Source organism: Epinephelus fuscoguttatus, linkage group LG23 (assembly GCF_011397635.1).
Source record: "Epinephelus fuscoguttatus linkage group LG23, E.fuscoguttatus.final_Chr_v1".
Taxonomy (NCBI): domain Eukaryota; kingdom Metazoa; phylum Chordata; class Actinopteri; order Perciformes; family Serranidae; genus Epinephelus; species Epinephelus fuscoguttatus.
In genome coordinates this window covers 19,917,061-19,941,998 of record NC_064774.1, presented here as the reverse complement: position 1 = coordinate 19,941,998, position 24,938 = coordinate 19,917,061, and the positions used below count along the sequence as shown (strand labels likewise).

At 42.5% G+C, this 24,938-nt stretch overlaps 3 protein-coding genes across 3 annotated transcripts; 2 read left to right on the top strand and 1 right to left on the bottom strand.

The window, feature by feature from the left end:
* Positions 1 to 1,036: 1,036 nt before the first annotated feature.
* On the bottom strand, positions 1,037 to 5,568 carry phf23b (PHD finger protein 23b). The gene is made up of 5 exons (XM_049568515.1): positions 5,014 to 5,568; positions 3,703 to 3,734; positions 3,504 to 3,596; positions 2,783 to 3,398; positions 1,037 to 2,680 (listed from the first exon to the last, which is right to left on the bottom strand). The coding sequence occupies exons 1-5, from the start codon at positions 5,039 to 5,041 to the stop codon at positions 2,487 to 2,489; spliced, it is 963 nt and encodes a 320-aa protein (XP_049424472.1). The 5' UTR covers positions 5,042 to 5,568; the 3' UTR covers positions 1,037 to 2,486.
* Positions 5,569 to 5,672: 104 nt separating this feature from the next.
* Positions 5,673 to 8,135, top strand: elp5 (elongator acetyltransferase complex subunit 5). Its single transcript, XM_049568516.1, has 9 exons — positions 5,673 to 5,794; positions 5,946 to 6,074; positions 6,189 to 6,249; positions 6,357 to 6,437; positions 6,610 to 6,821; positions 7,084 to 7,259; positions 7,380 to 7,475; positions 7,574 to 7,674; positions 7,785 to 8,135. The coding sequence occupies exons 2-9, from the start codon at positions 6,020 to 6,022 to the stop codon at positions 7,891 to 7,893; spliced, it is 891 nt and encodes a 296-aa protein (XP_049424473.1). The 5' UTR covers positions 5,673 to 5,794; positions 5,946 to 6,019; the 3' UTR covers positions 7,894 to 8,135.
* A 1,520-nt stretch (positions 8,136 to 9,655) lies between these two features.
* On the top strand, positions 9,656 to 23,522 carry ctdnep1a (CTD nuclear envelope phosphatase 1a). The gene is made up of 8 exons (XM_049569041.1): positions 9,656 to 10,386; positions 13,361 to 13,427; positions 18,047 to 18,165; positions 18,251 to 18,322; positions 18,472 to 18,588; positions 18,703 to 18,814; positions 19,104 to 19,188; positions 22,237 to 23,522. The coding sequence occupies exons 1-8, from the start codon at positions 10,282 to 10,284 to the stop codon at positions 22,295 to 22,297; spliced, it is 738 nt and encodes a 245-aa protein (XP_049424998.1). The 5' UTR covers positions 9,656 to 10,281; the 3' UTR covers positions 22,298 to 23,522.
* Positions 23,523 to 24,938: the final 1,416 nt, after the last annotated feature.

The following is a 24,938-nucleotide window of genomic DNA, read 5'->3' as shown; positions in this document are numbered from 1 at the left end:
TGTTTTATGTCAACCATCATCTAAATTAGGGCTGGCACAATATTTTATTTCTAAATTCAATCTAAATTCAGTCAAATTCAACTTGCTTCCGTGGATTTTTGTACTTTCAAATAAAATAAGAGTGTTATTTTTGAACGTGTGAACATGTATCAGGAAGGAAAAGTATATAAGCTATTGTCAATTTTCAGTCAGTCACAGAAATTAAGTGATTTCCTGCTGCTGTGTCTACAGGAGGAAGGTCGCTCCTCTGGACTCCATTGGCAGATTTCAGATGTCCAGTTCCCGAAACCAAAAGGTGAGTTACAAGAGAAAACTTGCTAATATGGTCGCTAATTTTGAGGCTACTGAGAGTAACTGATACAGCGTTTATACATACAAGTACCAGGGCTGTTCATACGGGGGTAAAAATGGGAAAGTTTTCTGGGGGCCAACCATTATTGGGTGCCAATGGAGGCCAGCAATAATCATGTTCATCTTAAATGTATGCAATGATTTCAAGAGAGCCTGATAGACACCATTAATACATGACGGTGGATAAATGTTATAATAGCAGACTTTTCTTGGATCACTTCCCCATTATTTGCATAATTACAATTTTCAGCATGCCCAGGTTTTGAATGACATTATCGTGCTCCTGTAGAGTCACTGATACAGATAATAATGATGATTTATAGCCTTGATAATTCCTTAAGACGCTGCTTTTGTACGGTGAAACACTGAGCATGTGTGTGTTTGTGTTACAGGATGAACCTGACATCTACTGGGAAGACAACTGGCATTAAAGAGCAACTCCTCCTCCTCCTTCCATAAATTGTCTCAGAGCCAATCCATGTATGAACTTTGTATGACATATGCCGTGGTATTTATTCCTTATTTAACTCACTGCCTTACTAACAAGTGAGACACCTGTTGACCTGCTCCCTCTAGTGGTCACAGATGCGAACATGACAAACACTGCTGTGTGCAAATGTGTAATTAAATATGACAAAATAACTGTTGTGTCTTTTTTGTGTGTCTTTGATTCAAAATACCACCATTATGTTCCCAAAGACTTTTATTTTTCAAGCTACAATTAAAGAAAACAATATCAGACTGCAGAAAATATAGATTTTGCTTGGGTATTTTCTCTCTTCACTTTCACATATGTACAGTTGTCAAAGAACAGGATATGTACACAGAATTGAAGTTGTAGAGAGAGTGCAACTGCTACTGGAGACTTACCAAGACTCTCCCATCAACAAAAAGAAAAAGCACATGGTAAAACCAAACAACATAAACAAAACGCCGCAACCTACGCGGTGTCAACTTATTTTCTGTACACTACAACTTTGTTCTCGATGTGAGACAATCTTATGTCCATTCTCTGATGCGGGCGCATCCCTAATCCCGCTTCTCAGAAAGCTAAGAAATAAACATGAAAACAGAAAAACAAATATTTTACAACCATTCATAAAACGAGCCTCGGAGCCACTTTTGATATTGTAAAGCACTGCCAAACCATTCGTCATACAACAACGAAACGTCCTCGTATCAGATGAGTTTTTAAAACATGGAAAAAACTAAAACCACACATGAAACAGAAACATCAAAATTTAACAGCTTTCAATGTAAATGTTGTTCATGGTAAATGGCTATAATTGATTACCAAGCCAGACAGGGAGAAACAGTAAGCGCTTAATCATGAATGTACACAGCGACATGCCAAGTACAGATTTAAATCAGCCGCAGCTCATCATGTCCCCAAAAAAAAAGTGCACTGCCGAAAGAACAGTCTGTGTGCAATTTGAAATGTAGCAGTAATAAATGTTGACAGATTCAACGGAGTTTAAAGATCACTTATTCTAGGAGTGAGATCTCTACATGTTTAAAGTTCAGTGATTATCACTGACGACCGAAACAAAAACGCAAGCTCAAAAATAAATCTCCAGAATACAATCACAAATAAAAAATGAGCTGCCCGTCTAGCATTATAACATACTTCTAAACAAATAACAGCGGCGACGTTTCCCATCTCTTCCGCTTTAAAATTTTGTCAATGTTTAAAACTTGCATTGATTTGAAGTTGGGTGGAAACTGAAAATACTCCTTGAGACACTAAAGAAAAGTTTTACTGATTTGTTAAGAAATAATTTACAAGTGAATATGAGAGTAAGTGTGAGAGTTTATGCGCACGCTACCAGCACGGTATACAACAATAAAGCCAATTAATGAAGGGATTATTTACGAACAAATAAATGGTTCTCCGCTGTCACTGTTACCGTCTGTCCAGTTCTTCACAGTAACCAAAGAAAAGAAGAAAAGAAACAGTGAGGATAAATAAGAATGGTTGTGATTGTCAAAAAAGAAATCCTACAAACTGACAATACAGTTGCCATCCAGGTGATAGTTTAGGCTGTTTTGGCTGTAGGCATCAAAGAAAAACAAGTGTCAAGAGGACAGCGTAAAACAGGGCGGCTGCTCCTCGGTCCCTTCCGTCCTCTTCGTGTCTACAGGTCTTTTTTGTGTCCAGACCGCCGCACGTCCCTGCACTTGTGGCAGTAAAAGATGTCAGGAACGTTGGACTTCTTGATCTTCGCGCATGACAAGTGCACCCATATGCCGCACTGGTTGCACTCGATCATCGGCCGTCCTGCGAATGGCTTCCCACAGTAACAGGTGATCAAGTCCCATGAATCGTCCCCTGCGTTGATAAAGGGAACAGAACATCAGAGCTGATAAGTAATCAATCGGTGCATGCTAAGAAGAGGACAAAAAAGCTAGTTTGAAGGACAAAATGTCATACCTGACTCCACCATGATGTCTTCATCTGCGATCCAGGTCTCACCCTCACTGGAGCTCATCTCTGCTTCCCTGATGGACTCGTCTGCCTGCATCTTCCCCAGGCCCTGCATGCCAGGGGTGGACCCCCCGTGCTCCGACAGCTCCTCTCTGGCAGGTCGTACCTCTGTGTGCGTATGCCGTGCCTCAGAGTCTGTCTCGCTTTGAGCAGCCGAACTTTTGAGCTTCTTAGGCTTTGGCTGTTTTGAGTTTTTGCTGCGTTTGATGCGGGCTCTTTTCTCGCCCTCGCTGCTGCCGCTATCTGCCGCCGTCATGGCAGAGCCCAGCGACAGCTTTTTCAGTTTTTTGTCCTTCTTGCGCTCGGCCTTAGTGCTGGCCTGGCTCTCGTACAGGGAGTCTTTAAGGCGCATCTTGTCCAGCAGAGTGCTGTCAGAGTGCATGCGGCGAATGTTCTTGCCCTTATTTGCTCGAGCCTTACGGACAAATGTGTGGATGGTGTGAATGTCTGAGCTTCCATCTGCCCAGTTGTTGCCGGTGGAGCTGCTGCCTCCGCCGCCTCCGTCTGCTGATAACCCTGAACTGTGTGCAGAGCTGGATGATGTTGGAGACCATGAACTTTCCTACAAGACAAGAGGAAAAAGCATTTCAGTATTTCATCCCAGCCTGAGTAAGGCATGTGATAACAGCAGTTTCTAATATCGACAGTGACATTCATAGCAGCTTACCTCTTTAGGACTGGGGATGTAACCAGCATAAGCCAGGACAAAGCTGCAGAACTTGTTGAAGTCCTCAACTGTCCTCTTTTTCCTCTCTGGGGGCTACAAGAAAGCACATGGCTTTGTTTAACAAACTGAAGCTAACATTAAAAGCTCCACTGACAAAAGCTACTCACGAGTATTCATATTTACATTGCAAAGTACTCACCAAAGGTTCCGTTTTGCACGATAACAGTGAATCTAGTGGAGACAGACAAAACAGATGAGTAAGTGACAAGTGAACCAGTCTTGATTTGCTTAATATTTTCACAGAAATAGCTCAACAGAATAACCAGTACCCAGTTACCTAGGGGTATGATGAGACGCATGTGGACTAACGCTAGCATTAGCCTGCTAACACGGCTCAATAACTTAATCGGGGTTATTAGTGATGAGTATGTTGAGCTTATTTAAGAGCCGTGTTTGTTTAGTTACGTTAAATTGACCGACAGAGCTTACTGATGGCCGTTTGAGCGGAAAATAAGCAAACCAGCCATCGGATGTTAACGCTAGATGACTGGGTCTGCCAACAAACCGCAACCGGTGTCACTTGATCACCATCTGAACTTTATACAAAGTCCGGTTATTTCGCCATCTGCCATAAATAGTCGCCCATCGGTTTAACATCAACGCTAAAACAAATGGTTGGTTTGGTGAAACGGTGGCTAGCAAAGCTCAGTTTGATCAATGCCAAGCTTTAAACTTGTCATTTTGTATTGTCTGGATGCTACATGCTAACGTTAGCTGACATTTAGAGGGGTAGCTAACAACACGTTATGGCGTTTGCAACAATAACGGCAAACGGGCTTTCGACTAGAGTGAGCTCCTACATAAATATATATTTAATAAGTTGCATTTAAACTCGACATTGTTAACAGGGAATTTCCATCTGAGTTAACTTATGCTAACAAGCAGCCACTCGGTTAGCTAGCTAATCACCCTGGCTTTCTTGAAATAGAAGTGGGAGGCTTATTAGCCGTGTTAGCTTGGTGTTAGCACGGTGTAACGTTCAATCGGTTTCAACTTAGTTTTTCATGGCTGACAAGTGATTTAATTTAACGTAAAAACTGTCAAGGTACAGATTGTTTTCTGCGAAGTGGTTTGGCAACGTTAGCTATCCAGCTATTAGCTGTTAACGTTAAGCTACATGGATCGGCGCGTTTAACAGCAAGCTAACTTCACTGTGCAAACGTTAACATTGGGTTAGCTACGGTAAGCGAACAAAACACGAGATATTCACTTTAACACAACTTTCATGGCATTTTGACGACAAATTAAAAGTTGCTCAAGAGCAAGTGATGTTACTAATACAGCATACGCAACCAAACGTAACGTTAACGGTGGACATAACTTGCGTTAGGTTAACGTTAGCCATCTTAATGTCCGCAAAATACAGCAGGCAGATTTCAACAGAGAGCAGTTTTGCACTACACAGAAACAGTGTTTTAATAGCCCGCTAAGGAATACAGATGAAACATACCTTGGTGCTCAGACATTATGTCAAGCATTGTCGCCTCACCGACAAGGCCGCGATCCAAGGAACAGAAGCAGCAGGCGAGCTAGCCGGAGAGTAGCGGCCGTCGCGCTGTGCCTTCCCCCGGCGTGGCTGCACCTTACCGCCGGGGAACTTTAGCAGCAGCGAGACAAGGGCGCGCAACACCGAAAAGACTATTCCTCAAAAAGCACTCAAACTGTGGGTCGAAGTTGTGTTATTCCCTCCCTGGGGATCCGTTACAACAGCGTGCCACGGGCAAACCGCCTCTGAACTGTCCCTTCACTAACGTTAGTAGCTCTGCAAAATACTAATTCCTCCGTCGCTTAACGTGCTGCACTTAAAGCTCCGTTTTCTTCGTCACTACATTTATATAACGCTCGGTGTTAAAATATAGCAAAACCGTAAAATCCATAGATTCACGCGGGTAGTCGTTAACGTAAATCCGTAATGTAAACTTCTGCGATGAAGTTTTTTTTTTCGTTTCTTCACTGTAGGCACACAAAACGACTGGAGTTTTGACTTTATTCCGCACGATCTTCTCCCTGCGCGGCAGAAACCTCTTGAGGCTGCCAGCGCAGTGTTCCCCGCGGGGAATGCTGGGTAGCGTAGTTTACTGTGTCGTCGTTCAACCTGAGACGAGCCAGGTCGTAAATGTTCCAGAACTACATTACCCACATATAATCGATATTAGAGTGTGAGGAACTCTGGGATATGACGTTTTTGAAGCTATACACTCCAAACATGCTACCTAGCGAAACATGTTGAAGTAAGTATGGGCAGAGGAAGCTTCATTTTCAGTAAATTATGAGTTTCTGTGACTTTAGGCGGTTACCAGTCTAATTTTTAGCGGCCTCGTTCTTCAGCCGTTGAATTACTTTGCTCTACGATGTTTTATTATCGTATTAACGTTTAAATAGGTGGCGAGTTAGAGACATGCTAACTAGCTGAAGCTACCTGGACTACAGTTTACTTAGACAGTTAACCCACTACCATGTTGCCTGACTTATTGCAAGGCATTGATGCTGGAGGGCTTCTCATAATACAAGGTAAATGCTTTAAGTATTGTAGAATTTAAGTCCAAACTGAGACTAATAACATAACTGTGTGAACCAAAGTATTAGCATACAATAAAGTCATGTAATTTATATTTGCATTGTCAGATTCTGTCAGTTATTCGGGTCGACACCTCCTGAAGAGCTTCATCAATGCTGCACTGAGCAGGTATGTATGTATGTACAATGGGTTAGTAATGTTTCTAAGTTATGTATTTGTTAAAACAAACTAACAACAACCACAATTTTAAAGCTTGCTTTGCCTTGTGAACTCAGGGAGGAAGCTGTCCATGTCCTTGGCTTTGACATCAGTGAGGAAGAGCTGAAAGATGGTTTGAAAGGATCACCTACTCAGAGGTAACTAAGATTAGTATTGAAAAAATTAGCCCATCAACAGTAAATTAATAGCCACCTGTTTTAATATTGATATATACCAAATGATCAGAAGCACTATCAATCCAGCTGCAGCCCTTTTTATTAGACAGTTTATTTAACCTATAACAAACCGACTGTTAATCATCTGTTTCAGGCTACACTTTCACAATGCCTACACAGATCCCCTTGGCTGGACCGATCACCCAGCTTTCACAGTTCACCAGTTCTGTTTGGAGGAAGTTACACGTCTGGTCAAGCATGCATCACACCCCAAACCAGCTACCTTAGTGATCGACTCTCTTTCATGGATTTTGAGACACCTCAGTCCCCCTGCTGTCTGCAAGACTCTTCAGCAACTTAGAAAAGGTGATAAATCATCATCATCTTCTTTTTTTTTGTAGTATTTGATGACGGAAGAAAAGACATCCAGGCTGTGAGAGTCTAATTATCTTCTAAGAGAAATTGAGGATATATTAATATTAATACTATTAATATTTATCCAAAAAAAAAAGTGCACCATCCTATTGTGAAATAAACATCCATGGCTGATGTATTTGAGAACAAAGTGTAACTTGAAGATCATCTAGTTTTGCCACTATTTAATGGTATTTTTCTGTGTTTTCATTAGGGGGAGCTGTGAGATCTGTAATCTGCCTGCTCCATGCAGATATGCATCAGAGGGGCACTGTGGGAAGTGTATGCCACTTGGCTACTTCAGTCATCATTGTAGCACCGGGGATAAAAGGAGATGACGCTGTGGCAAAGATAACTAAGCGCTCAAAATCGGGAAAAGTTATGCAAGATGTAAGGAGTGTTTCATTTGGGATCATTGTGTTCCTTCACTGTTAAAACAGCTGATATATATATATATATATATATATATATATATATATATATATATATATATATTTTTTTTGTCCTTAGGAGGAGATTTTCAGCATTAAAGATGATCTTACAGTCACAGTACAGGGCAAACCCAGCCAATTTGGACCCAAGCAGGCTGACCCTGAGGAGCAGGAGGTGCAGTATATCACGTTTATCACCTTTTCACCATACGGGGAGCATTCAGCTAAAGATAGGGCTCATGACTGAAAAGTGTCCTTTTTGTGTTTCCATAGACGGACCCAACAGCCAATTTGACCTTTAACCTTCGACTCTCTGATACAGAGCGTGAGGCTAAAGAGAAACTTGCACTTCCCTTTGTCTTCAGCAAAGAGAAGTGAGGAACATATGTCATATTTTTCAACAGTTTTCTTGTGATTTCGTTTGATATGTTTTGTTAATTTTTACAAACAACTCCAAAACGCTGTCCCCTTTTTGCTCCTACAGGAAAACTGCTCTGCTCCACTCAGGCCCAGGTTCAGGACGAATTCTGTACGAGCCTGATGCCAACGATGACTATGACCAGGAGGATCCTGACGATGATCTAGATGTGTAGGGTTCAAGCACAAAGGATCCGTATTTCATGTCCTCCTTGCCTTCAAGACACTGAGCTTGTTTCAGTAGTGCAGATTAAAAGCCTTAACACCGCAGCTCATGGAGCTTTGAAGATGAAAAATAATGTCCAGTATTTCTGTAAGAAGTCCGTATTATGTTTATAAAATTGTTTTATTCAAGAGTGTTTCCTAATATTATTTTTCACCTTTTTTAATCACATTGAATAAATTTATTTTTATTTTATCCAACTGTTAGTCGATACCACACTCTCTTTTCAAAAAATAGAATGTTGTACGCAGGGTTGAAAATTAGCACCAGCCAAATGCTGGTAAAATATGCAAGTGGCTGCTAGATTTATATCTATCGGTAGATTTTGGAATTCACAAGCCACAGTGGCAGGTGGACAAAAAAGATCATTTCCAACCCTGATTGTTTGTGTAATGCACCATCTTATTTCCACAGACATCGAACTGACTCTTAGAACAGTGATTTATTGCAGTGGTTCCCAACTTGGACGTCGGGGCAAAATAAAAATGAGCGGGGTCACAAGATAATTAAAGTGATAAAGGAAAACATGCATCCTGGATACTATTTCCTTTCCCAGAGCTTCTAAAGATCTTATTGTCAGAAGGAAAAGTGCTGCTCACTACTGTCCATATCATGTCCATGTATGTATCCATGATCAGAAATAATATTCATGAGATTTATTATGTTAACAGTTAAATAATCTTCCATGGTTAATATTGACAAATTGGATTCCTAAATGGGTGACTTTAACACAGATTAATTACTTTATGCCCTGGGTCTATTTGCATCAAATGATAATTATTTTCGAGTGAAATCATTTCCCATAATAAATAACATTACAATCTATGGTGCAATTTGCATGGAAGTGTCAGAGGGGATCAATATTATTTTCCTAATAAGCTGAAGTAATTTGGCAGCAAGATTTTTGCATTAACTTGCCGTTGGCATGCCCATGTGTCCACTGACAGCAGTAAAAGCTACCCATGCTAAATATTCCCATATATAGTGCCTATAAAACACATTCGCCCATGCCCAGTGAATTTTTTCATAGGCGTAGATTTTGGGGGGTGCACAGGGGCCATGTCCTCCACAGTATTTAGAACAAATAACACCATTTAAACAGCAGAGGTCTATTATTTTGACATTTAAAGACATGTCCACCATAAATTGATTCCAGAATTTGGTTTACATACACACCTCTGTTGATTGGGTACACCAGTGACACACCCACCAAATAAGAGAAAGTACCTTGAAGCCTGATGCTCACCATTTTGAGGAAACATGAAGTTAAACCTGGAAACAGTTGCAAAATGGTGCACAGTTTTCAGATTTAAAGTGTCTCAGGAAATTAAATGTTTGATGCCCTGAATTATCCAAGAAGGACACCCTCCCCCCAATCCCCATCCCTGTTTCCATTGTGTCATCCCACCAATTTTGAAAGAAAAAACTACGCCCATGATTGTTTTAAAACTTGAAAACTTAAAACTTCACCTGAATCACAGTGACATATATTGGATTATTGACTGCTAAAGTAAAGCAACATGTTTTTATACACAAAAATGTCTAGGCAAAAATCAAACTGCATTACAAACAATAAACTAGTGTCTGAAAAATCACAGAGGCTAACCAGGCTAATTTAAACAGACTTGAATCAGGCTCACACGTTTGCTCGTTCACGTCTGTTTATTTTCTTTCCACGTGGACGTGCTGCGCGCGACCACAGGATTCCTCGCGGAAGTGACGGCAAGGCGGCGATGGCGGCTCGCAGTTTCATTCCGGATTTCCACTGGACTACAAACTGATTTTAACCGGGCCGGTTTGACTTTGGGGAACTTTTACAAAGCTGTCTCTCTTCGGACGCCGCACAGAGTGAAGTCGCGCTGACCCGGTGCCTGACAACGAGCGGCCCCACAGCTTTTTTGGGGTATTTTTGTCCAAGGTTCAAGGTGGTCACCCTGTCGAGCTAGCGGTAGCTCGGCGGCTACTAGCTAACGGTAGTTGGTACACAGCTAGCTCCGGAGCTAGCTTGTCAACGAGCTGCGTGCTAAGGTCCATACAGCAGCAGCCGTCGTGCAGCAGCTTTTCTTTTGACCACGTCCACGTTTGTCTCCCACAGTAACAATGCGAATGCACTCTATTTGATGCTAATTGTGCCACAAGTGTGCAGAGCGAGGTACTCACACGTTTGCTTGGCCTCTTGTTAATTTGAATTGCTAGTTTGGCGGCTGTGGCTAAAGACGGATTTTGACTACCACTAGCAAGCAAGTTCCCTCCGTAATTATCCCGACAACTTGAGGCGAGAGAGTGCTACCAACTCAGAATTGAAGTTGAGTTACTGTGGGGTCTTTGCGTGGTCGTCAACATGCTGAAGACCCGGCAGTGTTTACTTGGCATCCGCACTTTTCTCGGCGTAACGTCGAGAATATGGGGCTTCATCATGTACATCCTCAGGAAGCACCTACGAACGGTGAGAAGGGGGTTGAAAGATATATGGCAGTTGATCCTGATGTGTTTCTGTGACAAGTGAGCAAAGTCTTTAGGTTGCCATGCTTCCCAGGTTACACCTTCAAGGATGCTCAGTTAGCTCTCAGAGAGCTGTACTACCTGTGTGTCTCACCTGTGATGTTATCTCCTGTCTCCTTATGTGCATCCATTTACCAATATTATGTAAATGTGACTGAGTAGCACCAACCTCCCACTCAATAACAGCAGTGTCAAATTTATTGCTTGATCATTCAGCATAATGAGTGCTAGGAGTGTCTGAAACTTAATTCAGAAGAGGATAATGAATGGTGAAAACACATTTGCAACACAAGGAGTACTTTAAGCACCACACAGGATGTTAAAAGTGCACCTAAATGTCCACCTGCAACTTATTGATAACTCTAGATTATATTTTCAATTAGTTAATTGTCCAATTCGTCTATAAAATGTCAGAAAGTCTCCAAAAGCCAAAGGCTATTCAGAAGGAAATTCATTTAATAATGATAGAGAGACAGCAAATTCTTACATTTGTGTAACTTAAACCATACGTGCAGTCATTGGTAAATGACAGTCAATCAGTTATCAGCAATTGATTAATAGACTAATTGTTTTCGCTCTTAAATAAGGTCTCTAGGCACCTGGTTGTGATGTGATATTATGAATGAATGGCTCATTCATCTACATCCAAACACTAAATCAGAGGAGCAGCCAGGACAAGTCTGCAAGTCACCTTCAATTGCTCTCAAATGCCTCCACAATAAACATGGCATTTAAGATGACAGAAGTCGTCTCCCCATAACTTAGACGCACGCACAGGTGTTGTCGAGTCGTTAATAGCCATGCATATGTGGTGTAACATGAGTGGACTTCGACTCTAGCTCAGTATCAAGCCCAACAAAGCTTGGAGGAGTGCCCCGTGTGTTGTAATCATCTCGCCGGTCGAGGTTTGTCTGCGGTTTATTGTGTGGTAGCAACACTTGCGGGTTGTCAACAGGCCCTGAGAGTGAGTAGTCCAGTCCATGTTATGGCTGAAGTGAGAGGGATTATGTCAGCACAGAGAGTGTACTGTTCTCTCTCCCTCCCTCCGTTTCTCTCATTCTCACTCACAGTTTAGCGCTGTTGTTTACAATATGTGATGCACTGGAACAATGTCATGATCCAGTGACTGCGAACGTAGTGTATCATGTAGGTGATCCTGAAGCAGGTGATTTGAGGTTAGATGTTAACACCTGACCTGCTCAGTACTTTTAAAACAAGGGATTGATGCTAAAGTTGAATCCCCCAGTTTGTTATGATAACCTAATTTATTAATCTAATAATCACCTTGTTTCCTCTGCTGTCTGCGAGTAAGGTAGGACTTAAGGTGTTTCCCTTCGAGAAGTGATCCGATCCAAACATATGGATCAATAAAAGCTCTACTGGATTATAGATATTAGGACCAGGTAATAATCCCTCGCATGCCACTCTGTGTCAACAGATGCAGAGATGGTTGTTTATTAATGTTGCGTAATGGCTCTGCTTATTATCTCCTGCATGAGTGAGTGACAGCGTGTAGTCTGATGTGGAGTTAGTGGTTCAACAGTTGGCTACACAACACAAAACTCCTAATTTTAATAGTCACTGAAATGATTAGTTGATTAGTTAATTTACAGAAAATTAATCTGCAAAAACCTTGATAATCAGATAATAATTAATGTCATTTTTTGTGTCTGGTTTCAGCTTCTTTGCTGTGAAAATCTGCAGGTTTTTGTAGTCTTCTATGATAGTAAACTTAATTAGAAAACAAATAATATTGAAATTATCCTCTCTGTCATTAGCTCAAGTTTAAAGAGCTATTTCTTAACTACACTTGCCAGTATCTCAGGTACAGCCACACAAATGCAAGGACTAGCTGCATTTCTCCCGTTTAAATCATCGAACATTGAAGGTTAGATTTTTTGGGGGGCGGCTGTTGGTCAGGTTAGCAGAGCAAGAATATTTGAAATGTTAGATTTAGCCTTAGTCTGTAGGTAGGGGACTCAGTCTGAGTTTGCAGGCCTGGGGTCCAGATGGACGCTCTTGGAGGTGCAGAGAGCCAAGTCGAGGGTGAGGTCCCCCTGCGGTGCTCAGCAGCTGCTCGCACCAATAGGCTTCCCCCGAGCATTACTCTGCCAGGCAGCAGTGGGAGGGCGCACACAGAGGGAGGCCCTGTCCAAGGCTTAGGTACCAAGCAGCCCAGGCTCAGTCAAAGTCACCCTGCAAGTCTCCCTCTGTGTGTGCGCCCCATGCTCCACTGACACCCACCGACAGCTGGGGGGATATAAATAGCCCTGTGAAGGAAAGTGCAGAGCCCCTGGGCAAGAGTGGCACTGGAGAGGGTCCTCTCTGTAGTCATCCTGAGCGGTGCGCAGCAAGGAAGTTGGAGAGGAGGAGTCATGGGGTGGACACAAGTTCGTTTCAGCCTGGTGTCTTCCTCTGTTCTCTTCCTAAATCTCGGATGTACATTCCCCAAGAATGTATTGTCTAAATTCTCAAATATAAAGTTTGGGAGATAAAGCCATACTTCTGCTCTAACTCATTCAGCTAAGTTTCAGTCGTGATGCTTCCCTGAAATTGGATTATGGATTGCAGCAACTAAAACGACGCAAAACCACTTTGCCGTTATGCCCCAGAGGATTCTTAAAACACTAATACTGGTCGTCTGTGTAAAGTCACACAAGATGTTGTTGTCTTGGAGATGAAATCAGACACTTTTAGAGTGCAGTAGGAAATGAAAAGATTGGAGCCTTCAGTGTATTTGGTGCCAAACATGTAGTCCCCCCTTTTTCATCTTTAATCAAAGCACAAAGAAAACAGACGCGTTTGAAAACCATCCATGGTGCAGCTACCTCATTACAGCTCAGTGTAGGGTTTGTATTAACAGTGTGCTGATCTGTTACGGATTGACTGACTGTTTCATTCGCCTTGTTCCTTTGCAGATAATCCAGTATCAGACGGTGCGATACGACACTTTGCCTCTGTCACCTATTTCCAGAAACAGACTCAGTGAGTACATGATATGATGTCATAATGTGACTGCAAAGCTACATTTCTGGGTCCCTGTGTAACTTCTTTAACTACTTTTTTTTTTAGATAAAATGATAGAGGGCAGACACTATCACAACATAATTGTAACTTGGAAATTTAAGTACAAGTCAAACCAGTCTGTCAAGAAAGAAAGGATTGTGCAGAAAACAAAAGTTATCAGCAAGATACCAACGTCCTTGTGCACAGACACACACTGACCTTGTTCTCAGGACCGTCGTCAAATGAACATCATGAGTATTTCTAGACTTCTATAATATGCCTTCTCTATATGAGGAAACTCAGACAAGTTGTCATTTGTGTGTCGTGCTTATAGGCTGTATATATTTATTGAGATGAATCAGTTGGCCTGTATTCTCTTTTTTTATTGTTTCAGTGAACCTGTTGTGCTACATTGGCCTGTAATTGTGCACTGCTGTGACTTTTAACTAGAATGCAAAGAAAGATTTTGCATGTAAGTCACTGGCCTTAAGTTTGGTTCAACAACAGTAGAGTGTGACAACGTTCTTGCGTCATTACAACTGAAAGACAAACAAGCAGTAAGAATAACGGATGGGTTTGCTGACAGCACACCTGAATGTCCCTCAGACAACATCAGTGCTTTAAAGGAAATGTCCATCTGTTGCACAGCTGTAGATGAGATTAATATCTGTCAGTGCAACAAAGGAAGGGTGCTGCACTACCTGCAGAAACAAAACCAAAAGTGAAAATAAAACCCTTACCTTCAAAACAGCACCCCTGCACCCAGGAAAAAATTCTGCATCAAAGTCTTCTGAGTTGCTAGCTGCACCGTCTAGATTGGAGAGCTAGACAGGATGCGGCTCCAATCAGGACCCAGGTTTGTGAAGACAGGAAGCAAGAGTAGGGAAGGGCCATGCCTCAGCAGGTGGACCCAATCAGGTGCAGGGGACCACACATCCCAATCAGCATGTATCAGAAGTACAGGAAAGGTTCAACACATGGGGCCAGTTGCATAAAATTCTTGTGTAGAGTCACGAGTAAAACAAAAGCTTACGCATTCTGTTCCTCACATTTATAAAGCTGTGTGCTGTGTAATTCTGTTTTATAAATCTCAATCTTTGTTAAAGTGGGCACATGGGCACGAGCTTCATTTCCACACCCAGTGTTCGCCATGAATTGATGTAGAAACAGCCTTAATCATCTGTTTGCGTGTTGATACCTGTGCCCCTCCACCATTCATTTGTCAATGAGAAATACCTCAACAACAGTATGTCACTGACTGTGTTGCATCAGCGTGGTTCTCCAGTCGTGCCAGAGCAGCAGTCTTTAAGCACAGCTGTAAATATTTGTTGCACCAGTACCACAAATTTGTCACGTTTCTGAAAACCATCATCACAGTAAAACCCTAACCATGTGTATTGAGAAATGTCAGAAGGCTGATCAATGATTCATAGCACTCGTGTGTCAATGTTAAAGCAATGTTTTCCGTCTCTCAACTTACATTTAAACTCGTCCTCATCGTCTCACCTGCAGCTTTCTCAGCTAAAACCGTGTGCACGTCTGGTCTGAAGAGTGTGTGAGGTGCGCACATTCTCACTGCACATTCTTACCAGGTTATGTGTGGGAAAAGGCGTACGCGTGGTTTTCGTGCGTTCACATCGTTCGTGCATCTGGCCCCTGGAGTTGCCGTTATCACAGATCAATAATATTCATGTTTAATAATACATAGGCCAGTGTGAAATACCAAGGATCTGTGTATCAATACTGCATAAATAATGTTTGACATTTTTACACTGCACAGAAAGCCTTTACTAGTAAAAAGGCAGCAGACGGACCATAGTGTTTCTCAAGGCCTTTAACCAGAATGCTAAAATTAAAAGACTGCCTTATTTGGCTGTAGGTCAGTTAGCCACTGTGCTAGGTAAACTATCATTGTCCCAAAAAAGCATTTAAGTAAAACAGTGAATTATTGCAGCAGGTTTATGTCAGGATCCACCCAACACGGTGGCATGGTGACCAAAAAAAACCAAATAAATTTAGCTTCCCTCTCTGACCCTAACAATGACAAGATGTGTGTGTGTGTGTGTCTGTGTGTGTGTGTGGTGTGGAAGTGGAGAGGAAGTACAAATGTTTAATGCAGTACTTAGCATGGGCTGGTGTGTGTGTGTGCTCCGAATGCATTTCCCTTCTACCTGAAGAGAGCTCATTCAAAAGAACTCTCTTGACTTGAAGGAAGGATTGCATTTCAGTTTCACTTTCCTCGCCTCTCACTCACAACAGTGACCTCGGCTAGAGATCCAGGTCCAGTTTCAAGTGAATGAGTAATTCCTTTAACTGTAAATGGCTGGTATTTCTGTTGGTATTGACAACATAGTGAACAAAATTATAACTGTATCACCAGTGGTCTCCAAGTCTGTGTGTCACATTGCTTTCTAATACCTCTCATAACAGAATAAGGTTGGCAGAAAAGGCCCTCAGGAGGTGGTATCTGCACCTCCTGGCCAAAAAATGCTGTGTCGTATCTTAGTGCATATTATGGGTATCATTATTATATTACTAGTTTACAGGTTACTAGTTGTCAGATGGCTGTACTCTGTACTCTCACAGCACACATCTTGCTGTCTTGAGACTGCGGTCTTGAAGTCATTGCGGTTTTCACACTACATGACTGACCAGCGACAGGGGGGGTCACACACTACAAGTTCTGCAAGTTCAGCAGGAACCTCTGATGAGTATGTCATACGATACACTGGTTGAACCACAACTCAGGGTTGGTGGGTAGACACTAAGGACGCATTCACACTGGCGCTATTTGGTCCGCTTTAAACGAACCCTGGTCCGCTTCCTCAGATAGTCTGATTCGTTTAGAGTGGTGTGAATGCTCATTCGAACTCTGGTGCAGACCAAACGAGCCAACCCTGGTCTGCTTGAAAACTGGGGGTTTCAGTTCTCTTGTAAGTGAACCCTGGTGCGGTTTGCGTACATTGGGAAATGCAAACCAACAATCTGCGAACCAAAGAGAGGAAGTGACGTTAAGTGCAGTGCATTTTGGGCCATCAGCGCGAACTGGGAGAAGCAGAGGTTAAAAAAAAAGAAAAGGTTGGAAAATATCTCATGGGCAGACGTGAAGTAGTGAGATGGTGCAGGCGCTTATTGATATATGGTCAGATAACTATATATCGCAGTTGGTTGTGGTTACCCACAATGGATTTCCATTTTCAGTCCTGGCTAATTGATGAACCGGGTTTTCTTCTTCCTCGTGCTTTTTTTTTCTTCTTGGCCAGTCGTTGTTTCGGGCAATTCCGCCCCCAAACGAGCTGTTGCGTGACGTTGTCCAGGCGATTTGGTCCACTTTCAAAAGTGCAGTGTGAAAGTGAACCAGACCAAGTGAAGGTGTGAAATCTTTCAGCATTCCCTGCCCAATTGAACCGAGTCCCCCGGACTATCCTGGTGTGAATGTGCCCTTAAACACACACACACACACACACACACACACACCTTGGAGAGGGAGCAGTACTCAGTCCTTGTCTCTGTCCTCAACTCGTGTCTCGTGCTCTCATTGGCTGTAGCTCGCCAACAAAGTCCCCGACAGGTTCAGATATTTTGTGTGCAAGATATCTGGGATGCGGTTTACACATACTACTTAAGCACCGATTTTCAAGCGCCAAGCCAATGCCAATTTGTCTCTGATCTGGGGCCTTGTCAGGGAGCTCCAAAAACTCTCTCATAAAACTGTTTTTATGGTTTGTTGTCACAATTGTTGTTAATTCACGTGTCCAGGACTCCCTGAAAGGCAGTATTTATTCTTGGTGTATTATCTTATAAAAATGAAGTGAATTTATTTTAATTAGTTGTCCTGGGCCCCAACAGCCGACAGGGTAGATATACGTCATGTATTTTAATTGCTCAGCCTATCCCCAAAAGTAAAGTGTGCTGGCAAATGGAACGTACCATCATCAATCCAAAGAGAGGTAAACCAGCCGCAAAATGGAAATGGGTCCAGGAGCAATTGCCCATCACCATCACGATGTACTTAAAATAAACCTTAAAAAAGTGAGACTGACATGAAGTAACCTCTCTAAGTTTTAAGGGCCTAATTGTTCAGAAGTAATGTGATAGGATTGGATCAGATCTTGAAAATGGTTTGTTCAAAAGAAAAGAAAAGGATTCTGAAATCGGATTAGATTACATAATCCAGTTCTGGATCAAACTTTTAGTGCGTGTGTTTTTAGTAGGATTGGGATACCTTCGATCCAAAAAAATCAGGATTATCCTGATCTCAGCAGATGTACACACCAGATTTCAGGAACAAAATGTAATAAATTGGTCGTCATGCTGTTTTCTGTTTCTTCAAATAAAACCCTTAAGGTGACTCTCAGCTGGCTATTCTGCCTGTTCTTTACACAACTAGCGGCCTACATTGTAATACACAGTCCCATTTAGAGCCCTGGTTATCCAGATTTGGAGTGATCCAGTAACCGTCGTTATTACAGTGCATGTAATAGCATTGTGTGATTCCTTGTGTAACCTCATTTGTCCCAGTAACCTGATTTCCTGTGTGCATGTCAATGTGCTGAGATAAAATAGCTCATGTGTCTATGCTGTGTGATGAACTCCAGATGCAGTAAAGAGGAAGATTCTGGTTCTGGACCTGGACGAGACGCTGATCCACTCTCACCATGACGGGGTCCTCAGACCCACAGTGAGACCTGGCACGCCGCCAGACTTCATCCTCAAAGTACGAGTGTTTGGCCAAATATGTACAAGTTTGAACGCACGTGCATTTGAGCCTAAACACCGTGTGTCTTTCTGTCTCCGTGCAGGTCGTCATCGACAAGCACCCAGTCAGATTCTTCGTACATAAAAGGCCGCATGTCGACTTCTTTTTAGAAGTGGTGAGCGGTCATCTTTACCATCAATCCCCATTGTACTGCACTCTCAAACTACTGATGCCATAAAATTATCTTTGTTTTGGATAATGACCCCTCGTGACTTATAGAGCACTTACTGTAAATTTTTTACTTACAATATCATGTGTGCACAGGTGAGCCAGTGGTATGAGCTGGTGGTTTTCACAGCCAGTATGGAGATCTATGGCTCAGCGGTGGCAGACAAGCTGGACAACAACAGGAACATCCTGAAACGCAGATACTACAGACAGGTACTGCACTATAGGCTGTGTTTATATAGGGTGTTTCTTAAAGGTTATACAACTCCCACTGACCTTTGAAGTCTGTTCTGATGGTGACTTTTGTCTTGTTGTTTCTCTTGCCAGCATTGTACATTGGATCTAGGTAGTTATATTAAAGACCTGTCTGTAGTACACGATGACCTGTCCAGTATTGTCATCCTGGACAACTCGCCTGGTGCTTATCGTAGCCATCCAGGTAAGACTTTATGGCTTTAACTTATCCAGATTGGTGTATATTTAGCTGTGTGCACATGTATCTTTAACATAAAAGTCGACCCTACACACACAAACCTTGTGATGACACAGGAAGAGGACAAATAACCGAGCAGTTTATTCTTAGTACAAGGCTTGTATTGTAACTGCTGTAACAGTACATTAAATCTGCAGCTCCACTAACACTCAGTGGCCTCTTTAACAGAGCAGCATAAAATCACAACCATGTCCATTTCACTGACACGACTGACTGGCTTTTCTCTGCCCTCCAGACAATGCAATACCCATCAAGTCCTGGTTCAGCGACCCTAGTGACACAGCACTTCTTAACTTGCTGCCTATGCTGGATGCACTAAGGTAAAAGGCATAATAAAGTTGGCGTGAAAGCAAAAGAGACAATGCAAACACTTTAACTCTTGTGCACACTGTGTGGAAATACTCTGTGGTGATGGAAGAGGTAGAGAGACAATGGTTGCCACTGGTGTACATGACTTAAGTTATTAACACCTGTCATAACTGCAGCGACTTTTTCATTGCATTTCAGTACAGCTGTACTTGATGTTGGTTGTATAATAATCCATTCACATCCCCTTTTATGTTGTGTGGTGCACAGCCTGATTAATGACTAAAGATGCCCCACCTATACTGCCCTACATCGTCAGCTGCCCTCCAGCATTTAGCCTGAAGCTAGGGCTGTCGCCATGAAGGAATTTCCCCTGTGATGGCTTTACTGCAATTTTTTGTTTTTGGAAATGACTTCATCATCCTGAATTTAGTGCTTTGTAAATTAGATTTGTTGTTGGGCTACTATTAGGTGTATTTGTTGCTTTTAAAAAGGCAAAGATGATAAAGGATTAAAGCAGATTGAATACTTTTCATTGTTAAGTGCAGAGCACAGAAGAGCAATGAAGCGCAATAAGGGGTGGAGCACTTCTTTCAGCTGAGACGCTTTGGTTGCGTCTGGTCGCTATGATACAGAATATCCGTTAAAGTGTTGGCACAAGGTAGAGTCAGCTTACCTGCTGTGGATGAATGGAAGGCAGAAACACGTGCTCAGTATTAATTTCTGCTCTGTTTTGATGTTGTTCAATGATGTAATGGTTGGTCTGTGTGTTATTTGTCCCGCCCCTTCTCTACTTTGATTGGATGTTTGGGTGAAAAGTCACAGTGACAGCCGCATTTTACCCAAATATTTCTTATCTTAACACGACCACTGTACAGCACTCAGTGCAGGATAGTCGCTCATCGCCTTGCTACGCTGCTAGCATTTTTAGCACAGTATAAATACACATCTTCCATTTAGAAAAAGAAAAAACATGAACGCTGATTGCTTGCCATCCCTTACAGCTGGCCTGTTAATTGCGTGATATTGCATCGTGACAGCCCGATCTTTGGAACAGCCTCAATAGCATTGTCTATCTTGTGTAGTGCTCGCCATTGTTGTTATTACTTCTCATTGGTTTCGCCGTATCACTTGACAACAGCGTTAGTCCCGCTAGTGGAGTAGAGCTTAGATCGGTCCCAAAAAATCCAGCCCGACCCCACCCAAGCCCGTGCATATTCTGTCCGAGCCCGGCCCGGCCCTTTAACTGTAATTATGAGCCTGAGCCCAGTTTAAACCCGCCATTGTTTTTTTTTTTTTTTTAAACGATACGGATGTGGACGTTGAAGGCTGACTCTCATCTTTCTTTCCATGGCAAACCCTTGTCATGTGTCTCTTAAGTGTCGAGGTCCCCGTCTTTTTGCTGTCATATACCAGCATCGTGCTGCACTTGGTACACTCGACGAAGCGGACACACACGTTGCCACCATTGACAACTCACGTATGCGCGGCCAGTGGCACCATCAAGGGGGGGCCGTGGCTCCACCCCTCAGGTGTGATAAGTAGTTGGTTCCATAGCTGAGGTCTATTATGAGGAGAGTGCACAGTTTTTGGATGTAAACCAGACCCGTCCGAGCCCGAAGATAGTGGCGGGAAATAACGGCCGGGTCGGGAATCTAAGCTCTATAATGGAGTTTCCCATGGTGCTCATTAGTTGTTTTTTATGTTAACCAAGAAACAGCTGTTTCATGACACCATGCCAGACAAACTGGTCACCTCAAGCTCAGTGGAACGGGCGGATTCAAAGGTCTGGACCAGCACCTCTGACACCGTGTCTGTACAGGACGTGTAGTGAAAGCAGCACCTTAACAGAGCAGCAGCATCTTCAGTCCTCTGTCGTCTGTGTCTGCACAGGACACGCTGTAATGCTTGCCACAGCCTGATTTATGGCAGGGTGCTTGACACTTTTGAAAAGCGCAGCTTGACAGAAATTAAAGAGCCTTGCAGCATTTTCCATTCACGCTTTAAAAGGATTCAGTCATCTCCGTGGTAACCAGACACAATCCTCCCGCCAGCTTGTTAAGTTATATTGTATCATCCCGATCGGCATTTATAACTGAACAACAGCTGTTTGTTGAGTATCTATACTTGTACTGTTTTGCTTTAATAGAGACATTTGATGAAATCAGAGTTCATTGTAGAGGAAAAGATTTGAAACTTATTCTACTGAGAAGACAACAGGAGCACAAGACAAGGAGATGGTCGTGCGTCTATTGAACCAAACAAGGGAGCTGTAGGGTGAAAATGTTTCGGTCCAACAAATGTTGGATTCATTATCTGTTATTTGTCAAGTATGCTATAGCACGTAACCTGTCCTAAAGTCACAATATTACTAAACAAAGGAGATACAAAGTGTTAAATGGTAAGCTTTAGAGGTACTAGTAGGCATAATTCACTTTGGACAGAGTCAGGCTGTTGCAACCTGTTTCTATTCTTTTGTGTCAAGCTAAGAAGAACATGTTACTCCAACTTCAAACTTAAGACCCAGACACACCAAACCGAGATCGAAGAACTCGTGGCTACAAGGCTAACTGTCGTGTTGCCTCATGTTGCCTGTGTCTTGGCCAAGAAACTGCACTTGAACACACCACGAAGACTAAAGCCAGCAGCCAACTAGCATCTGTGTTGCTGTCTGTGCCTGCATGAGAGGAAATAACTTTGTACTCCAGCAGGTGGCAGCACAGATTCAAGGCACTAGTTCAGTCAGTTAAAACTAAAAAATAACACACACCATTCTGCTACAGAACTCAATGGCAAAAAAAAACTTTACTTAATATAACAAGTTTGTTTTGATGTCATGTTCTCTTGACTTAAGCTGATGTTTGCTGTCCTCACTTGTGTTTCACTTCTCGTGGCCATAGACGCTCACTGACTGCCGACTGTCAGCTTGGTGTGTTGGGGCCCTTATAGCACAGAGGTGTCAAAGAGAAACCATACACCTGCATGTCTTAACTGTTGACCTGTTCCTTTAATGGAAACACCCAGTGTCAAGTAGTTAATTTGCCTCTCTCTTTCTCTCCTAGGTTCACTGCTGATGTCCGCTCCGTCCTCAGTCGAAACCTCCACCAGCACCGACTCTGGTGATTGGCTGAATCAAGAGGGGCGGGGCTTGTTGACCAGCCTCTTCCTCTCTGCCGGCCTCCACCCTGCCCTCCGTTCCCACACAGACGACCCACCAGCCCTCTCTGAGCCTCTCAGACGTGTCCTGAGGAGATGAGGGTTGGGGTGACGGCCTAACACGGGATGAACAGTACGGGATCACCAGAGCCCAGAAACTACTGAGGAGGGTGGGAGGGGCCAGCTTGTTTTTTTTGGTTTTTTTTTCTCCTTCTTCTTGATTCTTTATTTGTATTTTTTTTTCCAAAACAAAACGGAGCCTCTCTGCCTTATTGCTCCTGATACTGACTGTGTACGTATGGAGGTGAGCTTGTGTACGTGAGTCGGAGTGTTCGTTAGTCCCTTTTTAAACTTTTTTGACAATTGGGAGGGGCGGGGGGGGGGGAGGATCAGCAAAGCAACAAAGACAGTTCTACGTTATTATTTCTTCTTCTTCTTCATCGTCATCAGACATTGCACTTAAGCAGACAACTCATCAATTTACTATCTTAACCTCTCAGAGCAACTGAGCAGGGGAAACTAGAAAACCGCCCCTTTTTAGATCAACCTCATCCCCCCCAGCAGTAATTCACTGATTCCTGAGGTACGTTTATTTTCCCTGAACACGAATGGATCAACCTACATGGTGTACTCAATGGACTTTTGCTTGGAACATACCATCCACAGGCATTTTTCTGGACAACTAGCCGAGCAGCCTGAGATTTTTCTTTTTCAGCCATAACCATCACTCTTTCCCCGAAGCTCCTCATGGGACTCAGTGATTAGACGTGACTGAAAAGTTGTGAGAAAAAAAGAATGGCTTGTAACGATATGTGGACTGCCGTGCCGCCTTTCCATATCTGATTGTTTCTCTATTATAATATGTGATAATATGACTTCTGCATACCACCACATCTCGCTCTCCCCCTTCGCCATCTGACGCCATCCTGATTTCATCGAATAGGAAATTGCACTTAAAGTTTTTTCCCCCCTTCTGTTTTTGTTGCAGTTGGTTTTGTATTTGATTCAAAATTTTGCAGCCTTCCTCTTTTCAGTTTCGACCCGCTCCGCTTACTGTATGGGTTCAACTATTAGACCCTCCGTCTTTAAATGCCTTCTGAACAATGTCAGTCTCGTCAAGGCTCACACCGGCTTCTTATTGGCTCTGTCTCCAGGTCTGTGTTACTAATAAAACACTTGTCAGTATCGACCAGTTATTATCCAGCTTGTTTTCTTTTCATACTGGAGGAATGATATTTTGCAGCTTGTTCAGTAGGTAGCTTTTTTTCAGGGTGAGAAAGAGCTCAAATGGATTCACAGTTTCTGCTTGGTGCCATTTGTGTTTTGCTAATATCTGCTGCCATCATGTGGTCTGACAGGGAAATGCATTTTTTTTCCACTGAGTACTCCCACTTTTCCAAAATGTTGGTGAAGATTCTCCGTTATCCAGGTCTTGGTAATCTTAAGTGCTATATCGTAGGCCTTCAGGAAACTCAAGCAAGTCCAGCTGCCTACAATATAGCACTTAAGGGCTTATCCACAAATACTCAGGCATCAAACCAGAAATGCCTCCAAATGAAGGCTACATTTGCAGTGTTTAAGACCTGTATCGTGTCATATACGGCACTTCAAAGTTTGTCATTTTTGTGTGTATGTGTTGATATACACTCATCTGCCAGTTTATTAGGTACAGCTAGCTAAAACTAATACCAACTAATACAAAATGCATGTAATAAATCCTCCTTTCATTGTTCAAGATTATATTGAAAGATGGGTTGACTGAACTGTATGATCATTTCGGAGGCTGACGTCCATAGTGCTGCTGAGTTGTGCTGCATTATACTGACCAGTGTTGTCATAAGTATTGATTTATTGATACATATCAGCTGTGAATATCTGAAGGGTTTCAGTTCTTCTTTCCTGCTGTTTCTTCTCTCCAACAGCGAATGAACACACGCTGCTGCAGTTCTTCCTCCTGTCACTCACTCACTTATTGTGCTGCCTTCTTGTCATCTCATTCACTCCGGTTGCATGGCTGCATTTGTGGAGCAGTTTTGTTGTTTAACTTGCACTTTATAGCATTTTGAATGTGTGACAAGAGTCTTTTGAACATGTGAACTACCACAAGAAGAATATTGTTTTTTTTTTTTTTTTAATGTTAAGTTTTAAGAAGAAAAGAAAAGTCATTGCTGTCATGCTGAAGCCTTGTTATAGTCATGTTTTAATGACCATTTTAAATGTTATGCCCTCAGTGTCAGTCTTTCTTCGTGGTATCAAAAATGGTATCAAACATTGATGTTTTTCAAGTTATTTTATTGTGACAACAGCAGTATGTACAGACATTTACATCAGTGAGGAAAGGCACTGTAAACTCATCTCCAAAATGATCATACAGTGGAATCAACACATCTCTAAACAGTTTTAACAAAAACCAAACATACAAACCTACTTGAAGGTATGATTTAATGCAGGACTGCTGTATTAGAATGCATTTGTTTTAGCGTGGTGTACCTAATAAACTGGCAGCTGAGTGCATTCACCTTTTGTGATAAATGTAGGCAAATGTCACTGTGAAGATACCTGTGCACATTTATAATTCTGCTTTTCTAGGTAACTGTAATTCTAGCTT